The sequence below is a fragment of the Hippoglossus stenolepis genome, chromosome 12 (assembly GCF_022539355.2).
Source record: "Hippoglossus stenolepis isolate QCI-W04-F060 chromosome 12, HSTE1.2, whole genome shotgun sequence".
NCBI classification, from domain to species: Eukaryota; Metazoa; Chordata; class Actinopteri; order Pleuronectiformes; family Pleuronectidae; genus Hippoglossus; species Hippoglossus stenolepis.
This window is the reverse complement of record NC_061494.1, coordinates 8,278,223-8,288,442: the sequence shown is the minus strand read 5'-3', so window position 1 is coordinate 8,288,442 and position 10,220 is coordinate 8,278,223. Positions and strand designations below refer to the sequence as shown.

Genomic DNA, 10,220 nt, shown 5'->3' with positions numbered 1-10,220 from the left:
GAGTGAAAGTTGCAGCGAGAAACAATCCACTTGTGGTGGCAATGAAGCTCGTGAAGAGGCAGTGACCTCTGACTGCTACTACTACGCAGATGTGGAGGATTCAGGAGATGAAGTTTACAACATTGGAGCTGAGATTTAAAGCCAAGTGTTTACATGTGTTTACATGTTGATGAAGATTTCTCGTTTTTTTCAAACAACGATGCTACAGCCACCATCAGACCTGTTGATGGTGAGGATCTCAAGACTGGCCATGATGACACTCGCCGAAAGAAATTTTTTCAGTTTGATACACATCATCAGCCATCATGTGTATCTAGAATCAGTTTGTAAAAACCAATCAAAGAGTTGAGCTCAGCCACAGACAAATATTCATTTTCCCAAGATAAAACTTTTTATGCAGCTTCACCTGAACTGAGCTCCAACAATCAGTCAGTGACCTCCACACACAGTCACACAATCGAGCCAGTTTATAATTCAAGACCTAAAAAATAAATATTTTTTACCAGACCGCACACGTGTGCAAATTTGACATGTTTAGTCCTTCAAAAATACATCAAAAGACATAACATTTAAGGGAACAATTGTGTCCTCGCACTACCGGTGCTCCGACCAAAACAATATAGGAAAGAAATTTGGGGTTGTGACTTGTGATGAAGGGTCAAAAGCAGATATATTCATTTTAAACTTATCTTCAAACAAATAGGTTGAGAACCACTGCCCTGAAGCATGAACCTTTTCTATAGTCGACACACAAAGAGCAAAGCTATGGCACCCCCTTTAGGTCAAATCTTAGTTTTTTTCATATGAGACTGGGATTTACAGGACACATTTATGCTTCCAAGTGGACAAGTCTTTTTCATTGTAATGATTCTATGTCTTTTTCTTCAGCATCATCCACGGGGCAAACTTTCCATTTTCAGCCCATTGACTGGTACAAGTCTCAGATGAGTTTTTCTCCAACAGTGGTGTGACGTAATGAACATTTCAGCATCCACTGGGCCTTGAATTTGCTGCTACATGTTCTGATAAAACTCACAAGATAAACAGCCACAATACATTTCTTATCTATCTGTTATAAACAGGAATGTTGGACACTGTCAAAGTCCACATTTCTCAGTCTGCTGTTAACTGCTAATGTTCTAAAGGGTTTCATGTCAGGACAGAGAATACTTCACATTCTATATCAGTCACCGCATCATCTTCTTCATGGTAGATTTTGAACCACACTAGTGTTAAACTAATAATATTAGACTCATACTGGAACAATCAAACTTATTTGTAAAGGAGGTTGGTTTTATACAGGTTAGTGCAGTTTAAACAGCTACACAAAATGTCTATTCAGACAAAACTCATTAAAATATAAAAGCAAAAAAAGAAAGTAATTAGAAAATGAAATATAAGAAGAAAAAGTGCATGAAAACATATAGTAAAAGTTTCACAGTAGAAGTAATAGTAACACAGTGAAACAGAATCAAATTCACAATGAGGATGTCTATATAAACAAAATTTAATCAAAAGCCAAGCTAAACAAATAGGTTTTAAACTCTCCGGCTGCTCTCAGTTCCTCAGGCAGAATATTTCAGCGGTTCAGAGCATAGAAGCTAAAAGCTGCCTCACCAACGGTTTTAGTCCTGAAGTTTTTAGTCAGAACAGACGAACTACTAGTAAAACCAGTAAAAATATCTTAAATTCAATATGAAAACTGACAGGAAACCAGATGCAGGGACTTGAGAAGAGAAGTAATGTGGTCTCTTTGGGCCTATTTGCTCCTGGTCAGCACTCTGACTGCAGAGATGTGAATCAGCTGTAACTGTCACTGACATCTCAGTGTTGTTCCTCACCCTGCAAGGCCACAGTTTATCATCCTCTAATGGCTGCTTCCACTGTGCCTCTACACACTGACATGGATCTACAGTGCCACCTTCTGGTCATTGTGCACATTGTGCTTTCTGAAAATAGCCTCCACAAAATAAGGCTTTCAGAGATAAACATTTAGTTGAAAGACACATATGTACATTTATACCATAGATGCATATGTATTTTTCTATTTTATCATTTGACAAAATATGCCATATTAATCGCACAGAAAACACATTTCTCAACTACAGAGCTTTTCAACAGGTCTCCTGTGTATTAACCTAGAATTTGTTGTCTTTGTATGTATACGCTATGTATACATATGTACTTTACACTGTATTTAATACTGTATTGATACATCGTGGAACTATGGAGATGTGGAGATGTGGAGATCTGAGGCATGCAAACTCACAATCTCTTAAGACTCACTTTTATTGTATGGTATTGGATTCTTATTTGCTGGTGTGGTCAAAACTAAGAGTAGTATTATATCTTGTTTCATTTTATATTTAGGATTTTATTACAAGCTATGATTTGAAAAGTGCCATATAAATAGTTATCATTATTATTATTATTATTATTATTATTATTATTAGTAGTAGTAGTAGTAGTGGCAGTATTTTTAGATATTGATATACAGATACATAGTGGGTGATGGGATATTTACTGTGGGGTGCACTCGCTATGACGTGTGTTTTGCTGGAGTGTGTGTTGAGTCTATTTTCTCTGACTGCGTTGCCTGGGAACCGGCAGGCTGTGATCTGACGTGTGTATGGAAGGAAACAAAAGCCTGATGACCAGGCTGAAGTGCTTCGTATTTCATCATCACTCTATTATTCTATTTAATTCACTAACAAAACCATAGACTTAAGGGGATTTAAAGGGATGAGGGAACTCGGGGAACATTGACAGTTTTACACATTTTGTGTCACAATAATTAATTTATTCTAAATCTAAAGCTTCTAAACTTGTAAAACGTGTTGAGTTTGTTGCCTTTTGGTCCAGTCTTCAGTTTTATTATGCTTTTAGTATGCATGCTTGTGCTTGAATTCAGCATCTGAGGTGCATTCAAGTTTTGAGGTCAAAACTAGGTTTGGGGAATTAAAATTGTGTATATGGAACCTTTAAATACAAAATGAGAAAGATAGGCACATTGAAAAGACTCTTATCTCTATGATATTGTGGATATGGAAACTGATCTAACAGCAGAGAGGGAAGTAGTGTAGCTTCCTGTTTGGTGCGGTGCCTGTGTGACAGCTTCGCTGTGTGAGAAAAGATTAACGCATGACATTGGTCAGAGGTGAAGCTTCAGTGACCTCCATGCTTGGCCTTCCTCGTGTTCACATGCCCCAGTCCTGTGAAACAAAAACCCACCAACCATAACAAACTGCATAGAGGTTTTTGTGTGTGTGTGTGTGTGGGTTTGTTATGTTTTGGATCATATAGAAGAAACTCTGCTCTGAACAGTAGTGATTTTACTCATGTTAACTAGTCACAGGAGGTGCTACTCAATGAAAACAACTGTATAATGTGCTCTATGGCTTTGGAGGAGATTTTTTAATTCTGAGAAAATGACCCTGAAATGTTATCACAATCTTTTTTACTTAGTCATGCGACTTTTCAATGGAAAGCCAGCATAGCAAAATTGGGCTCTGACTGAAAGTTGAAAGACGTGGGTGTTTCCCCAGCTCATAAATGTGACCCATAAACTCAAGGCACGTCAGCCTCTGTTACATCAGTTTAACCTTTTTAAAACCTGTCCCTTGCAAAAGCCATGTTAACCAAGCCTCTGGGTTCTACACCCTCAGGGGCCCATAAGACCCCAGGGTCACTTTGTGGTAATTACACAGAGTTCATTTGATCATATGATAAACTGAAATAGTTGGATCCTTAAGATGGTTTCTGCATTTACACCAGATTCTGAGGCCCTGTCTTCAGAGGGGTTCTGTGTCAAAAGCAAAATTTAGCACAACAGTATCTAATTTTAATACAATATTAAAATCAATAAGAATGAAGCTACAACTGCAAATATTTGTGTTTTACATTTTCTTTTTTTGGAAGACATCTTTAGAGGAATTTGCTTTTATTTGAAACAAGGACATTGTGATTACAGATAAAACAACTACTGCTTACACATATTTAATATTAAAAAAGACACAATCACAGAACTTCTATCTTCATGCTGAAAAGTATAATGTAAACTAGCCTAATGTTGCATATAGTATTTCTATTTTTATCTGATTTATTCTAGATTCTGTTTCTATTTTTATTTTCTTGAAACATTTTACCTTCCACTGCTACACCTTTGTGCTGCTGAGTCAATTTTAAATCAGGATAAAGGAGGATAGATAAAGAAATTGTATCTTATCTTATCTCATCTCGTCTTATCTCATCTCACCTCACCTCTTGTTATCTTATCTTATCTCACCTCTTCTTATCTTATCTCAGCTTAACTATAACATGGTTGTCTTAAAACAACCAAGCTACTTCCAACTATATTACTACCACCATCTTTTGTTGTGTAGTGCAGGATGTGCAAAATTACTTTTATCTTAATATTTCATAGTAACTATTGACTGTCCCTTTTTTATGAAGAATAGTTTATTGAACTGTCTCCATGCAGTGGCTTTGGCTGTGTGCCACCTATATGTACAGATTGCTTATATGAACCTGCCAGTGTTGAATGAAGAAGATGATGATGAAGATGAATCTGCGTGTGATGCGTTTAATGCACCTCAGTAAAGTGAAAGTAAACACACGTGTCTCTGGGGACCGGGGCTGCGGTGGGAAGCCCCATGACGGGGTCAAAGGTACGGGAGCGTGCGTCAGCTGATGCGTAGCGTCACGTAGTGGGAGCTGGTGGGGCCGGAGGAGGAGGGGGGAGCGGGAGGAGGCTGGTCCTCTCTCTGAGCTCCAGGCTGCAGCTTCCTGCATCTTCCTGCCCGCTGCTGCTGCTGCTGCTGCGGACAAACTGCTCGTTCTCATCACCGATCATGCGCCTCGCTCTCCGTCTGGCTCGGGCAGCAGGAAGTTAGCCTCCTTTCCCCCTGACAGCCCCGTCCCCGAGGCGGGCTCTGTGAAGCCCACACCGGCAGAGGAGGCCCCTCCGCGCCGCTGCGCTCCTGTACATGGAGGCCCGGGTGGTGGAGGAGCAGGAGCCGATGGACGAGCCCCTGCCTCTGCCCACCCTGAGCCCCGCCGTGCCTCCCTTCGTCACCCTGGGCCTGACGGTGGTCTACACGATCTTCTACTCGCTCCTCTTCATCTTCGTGTACGTGCAGCTGTGGCTGGTGCTGCGCTACCGACACAAGCGCCTCAGCTACCAGACGGTGTTCCTGTTCCTGTGCCTGCTGTGGTCGGCGCTGCGCACCGTGCTCTTCTCCTTCTACTTCAGGAACTTTGTCACGGCCAACACGCTGGGACCCTTCCCCTTCTGGCTGCTCTACTGCTTCCCCGTGTGCCTGCAGTTCTTCACTCTCAGCCTCATGAACCTTTACTTTGCTCAGGTGAGTTGTCAGACACTGCTGCCATGTAGTGGAGCTGCAGCTGCTCCTGGGTAACGTGAGGAAAGAGTTCAGACCAGGGAGATCTTTATTTCAAGTTTCTCCTCCTCGTGTGGGAGTTTGACCTTCACTGTGCAGAAGGATCCACTGTAAAGTCACAGTGAAACGATATTTATTTAAAATCGTTTCCTCATTCTTCCCTAATATTGTGTGGAGGTTTAAAACAAACAAATCATACTTTCATATTACAGAAGAATTATATAAGAACGATCAATCATCTGCCCTATAGTTAAATACTGCACACACAATGTATGAAGAATATCATTGGGACTCGGGGGAATAGGTAAGTTAAATAAAATAAAAACAAGGGTAAGGATTAATATAAATAATAGATGTGTATCTGTCAAAGTAGTAAATATGATGAAGAACTAAAAACATGTTTTTTTTTGCTTGTTTTGTTTCTGTTGTTTTTCCTGAATAACCTAAGCTTCAGACCCCATAGGGTTGCCAGTTCAATTCAAACACAAATACAAGACATGTCAGGAGCGAACCTTTAAACACACACACAGCCCTCACGTGAACGAGGGGCTGGAACTTATAGGCACGTGTGCATCAGTGGACAAAATGTAAACTAGATTGTTTTGAGAAAGAGGAAATGAAACTATAGCTTTACGGTTCACTTTCCACGAAACTAGCACTGGGTCTATATTTGAATATATTATGGCAAAGTAAGTTTTTATTATTTTCATTACAAATTAAATCTTTGGATATGTTTATTTATTTATTTTTTTTACCAATTTAGCGATTCATGGGTTCACCAATAATTAGGGAAAAATGTCCATCACAAGTTTTTCTTTAGAGAGTTTTAGTCACACACACACACACACACACACACACACACACACACACACACACACACCAACACAGCAGAATGTCCTCACATGATCATTTCACAACATTTCAGCTCTAAATAAAAATATTCATCCTGAAAATTAAAATGTGTGAAATTTGATTACCAATGCCCCCCCCCCCTGAATAATCCTACCATCACACTGAATGAAAAATATCGACTCTCGTAAAGTTTCAATTAAAATTGCAGCACGGACAAAGAATAACATTTTTCATCCCGATTTTACTCTAGCTACTTTGGCTAATCACTAGCTGGTATTATGTAGCAAGTATGTTGTATAAATAGTGATTAATTCCAAGCTTTATCAAACGATTATTCACTGGTAAATAATCTAGCAATTATCCAGAGTGTTTGAAGATGCTGTTTGACCTCAACTCCTCCAACGTTCAACCCAAAGTTACGCCCCCCCGTTCACTCCACTTTACACCTAATGTGAACATCATCTGATGATAAGGGCTCTCGAAGTTCTGTCTGGTAAATAGTTCCTGTTGTTATCAGTGGAACAGACTCTCATACAGATCGGCTGCACAGTGTGGCGCAGTGAATCAGCCCCTCATCTGCTTACATAATCCAAATATCACATAATTGTTTCTCTGGCCTCTACCTACAGCTTATTTTTAGCTTGATCCTCTGGTGCTGATTTGTGTCGCCGCTGATCGTCGGAACAAAGTGTGTAACAGGTGGCTGTGTGCTGTACAACTGTTGTGTAGCTATAGAGTTCAAACTGCTGTTTCCTACTGCGAGGTTCCTGTTTTAAAAGAATTTCTTTATTTCCTGTTGAGCGAGAATAAAGAAGTGAAAATGAGCTCCAGGAAAAGCATGATTCATTTACATGATGTAGGTTTTTTTCTTTTTGTTTTGTTTCACAGGTTGTTTTCAAGGCAAAGTCGAAATATTCACCAGAGCTTTTAAGATACAGGTAAGAACAGGAGAGGTGGATCATGTACTAGTTTTCATTTTCCATCCAACACAATTCAATTCTATTTTTTTGCACAAAAAAAAAACATGTACTGCCATGGCTGAAGTAATAAAAACTATAGTAAATTCAGTATACAGAAGTTTTTCATGTAAATAATATTTTTCTGTCTTTCCTGACCTGCAGGCTGCCGCTGTACCTGGTCTTCCTGTCCATCAGCCTGGTGTTTCTAGTGGTGAATCTAGTGTGTGCCCTGCTGGTGAGGATGTCCTCCACAGAGGCCCACACCATCGTGCTCGTGAGGGTCACAATCAACGACACGCTCTTCGTCCTGTGCGCCATCTCGCTCTCCCTGTGTCTTTACAAAATCGCCAAGATGTCGCTGGCCAACATTTACCTAGAATCCAAGGTGAGAGGCCCTGACACAGACGTTATGAACATGGAGTTGAAACAGAAGATTGGCTTTGATGCTCATTTTCTTACTGGCATCAAAAGGCTTTATGTGCTGCATGTTGCACCCTCCAGTGAAGATGCACTTCTCCCCATGATTTATGCTTTGTACATAGTGATTGTTCCCTAGCAACAGTGTTGTCTGTGTGCATGACTGGGTTCCCCAAGCTTACAGTACAGTTCACCATCTCTAATTAAGGTTATTGTGCACAGTGCAGTAAAGCGACAGGTACTGAGGTAACAAGTCTTGTCTTGCATGAAACTCAAAGATACATTTTGCAAATGTTTCATTCAGAGTTTGTTCATTTTCATGTCTTCACAGCGATGACAACCAGTGGCCAGAGGCATGATGTTTTATGTGGTCCGTCGCATCCTTGTAAACACAACATCTCAAAAAACCCTTGAGGGAGATTCTTTAAATTTGGTACAAATGTTCAGTTGCCTTGTGAACACAATATCTTAGGATCAACTCCAGGGAATCCTTAGAAACGTTCACTTAGACTCAAGGATTAAATGATTATGTTTGGGTGGTTCAAGGTCAAAGTCAGGGTCAAAGTGGCCACCCAAAACATCTCAGGTCTGTCTTTACGGAATTTCTTCAATTTTGACCAGTTGTCACTTGGACTCTAAGATCAACTGATTAGATTCAGTGGTCAAAGGTCAAAGTGACCTCATATTATTGTGAATGCAACATGTCAGGAACACCTGGACGGTCTGAACCTGCACTGGATGGCGAAAGCATTAAAGCCCAGGGTAGCGATTCCAGTTTTATTCTTGGACATTCAGTTGATTAATGAAACTCCTGTAACTGTACAGGGGACGTCGGTGTGCCAGGTGACGGTCATTGGAGCCATCGTCATCCTCCTGTACTCGTCCAGGGCCTGCTACAACCTGGTCGTCCTGGGACTCTCCAACAAGAGCATCACCTCCTTTGACTACGACTGGTACAACGTTTCAGACCAGGTAAACCAGCGAAGAGGTCTGATGCCTTAGAGGAACAGTTTCATACCTGTAAATATGAAACTACAGCTGCATATGCTGGCTGTAGCTTAGTGGAAATGGCGCCATTATCTATTTTGTTGATAATTATAAGAAGTGATAATTGAGAGCAGTGGTCGACGGGTCAGACCAGCTGACTCTACCCACTAACACTTTGCTCGCATTTTAGGAAGACACAAACTGAGTTGTATTTTTTGTATTTTTATGAAATTATTTGTCTTGTAATTATTGCCGTTAAAATTAGAGTTTTACATGCTTGGTTAAAATAGTGATCTTTTGAAATGCTGTACAGTTTAGTAATCTGGCATGTGATTTTCTTTCAGGCAGATTTACAGTCGACTCTGGGCGACACCGGCTACATCGTCTTTGGAGTGATCTTGTTTGTGTGGGAGCTGCTGCCCACCTCTCTCGTCGTTTTCTTCTTCAGAGTTCGACATCCTAACCTAGACAGGGTGAGCCAGCGATTACACTGAGCCTGCGGTTCCCAGCCTGGGGCTCACAAGATAAATCTAAGGGGTGGTGTAAAGACTGGTAGAAGATAAGACACACGGTAGTTCAGCTTCACCACCGTGAAATAATGGACAGTTTTGTCATTTCAAGAGAAATCCGTCTCTGGTGGTTACAGAAATATGTAAAATGTGACAAGGACTTGTTTTTATTTTAAGGCAAACCGGTTGGGAACCACGACCCTAAGCCATAAGGAAATGCTGATGAAATACTTTTCTATAATGCAAACAGTTAGCGTTATATAACCGTCTCTATGATGTCTGATGTTTCAAGTTGTGTTTGTGTCTGGCTTGTCCTGCAGAGCGGCTCTGGGCTTCCTGGTCACGTCTTCTCCTCCAGGGCTTATTTCTTCGATAACCCTCGACGTTACGACAGCGATGATGATCTGGCGTGGAGCGTCATGCCTCAGAACATCCAAGCCAGGTAAATAAATCCCCCCCGTCTGCTCCCTAAAACACTCGATATGAAAATATATATATGAATAATTTTCATGGATGTTTTTTTATTGTTCAGTCTGGCTGCGGACAGTTACGAGTGGGGGAGCCAAAGCAGCAGCATCAGCGCCTACATCGCAGGAGAGGACAGTTACCACCTCCCTGCTCCTCCAGAGGAGCTCAGCCATTACTGACTGGAGTTCACACCGACTCCTGACCTTTCTCTCTCTTTGTATATTTTTGCACAATCTCTCTTAATGACCGAGGCACATGGGGCTGGACGCTGCCCTCGACTTCATACATTCTATTTTGTCTAGAGAAGAAGAACTAACAGACTTATATGAAGGTCCACTGACAAGCGTTAATTTTGCACACTCCTTATACAAAGTCTGATCTAATTCTGACTGCTCTTAAACATTTTACAATGTATAGTTTGTATTGAATACTGCTTAATATATTTCCTGGCCTTTGTAATATGAACTGTATTACGATTTTATGTCACGTTTCTTTTTTCATACAGATTGTTTATATAGAGAAGATATTCATGTAATTCATATTAAAAACATTTAAATGTGAAAATGTACTTTACTGTTAACATTTCACCCGGACTAATGATACAAAAGTTGTTAATGTTTAACAATGAA

The 10,220-nt window shown here is 40.6% G+C and overlaps 1 protein-coding gene across 1 annotated transcript; it reads left to right on the top strand.

Moving 5' to 3' along the window:
- The first annotated feature begins 4,699 nt into the window (after positions 1-4,699).
- gpr137ba (G protein-coupled receptor 137Ba) lies at positions 4,700-10,155 on the top strand. The gene is made up of 7 exons (XM_035172179.2): positions 4,700-5,363; positions 7,140-7,189; positions 7,373-7,595; positions 8,453-8,599; positions 8,959-9,087; positions 9,444-9,565; positions 9,656-10,155. The coding sequence occupies exons 1-7, from the start codon at positions 4,986-4,988 to the stop codon at positions 9,768-9,770; spliced, it is 1,164 nt and encodes a 387-aa protein (XP_035028070.1). The 5' UTR covers positions 4,700-4,985; the 3' UTR covers positions 9,771-10,155.
- Positions 10,156-10,220: the final 65 nt, after the last annotated feature.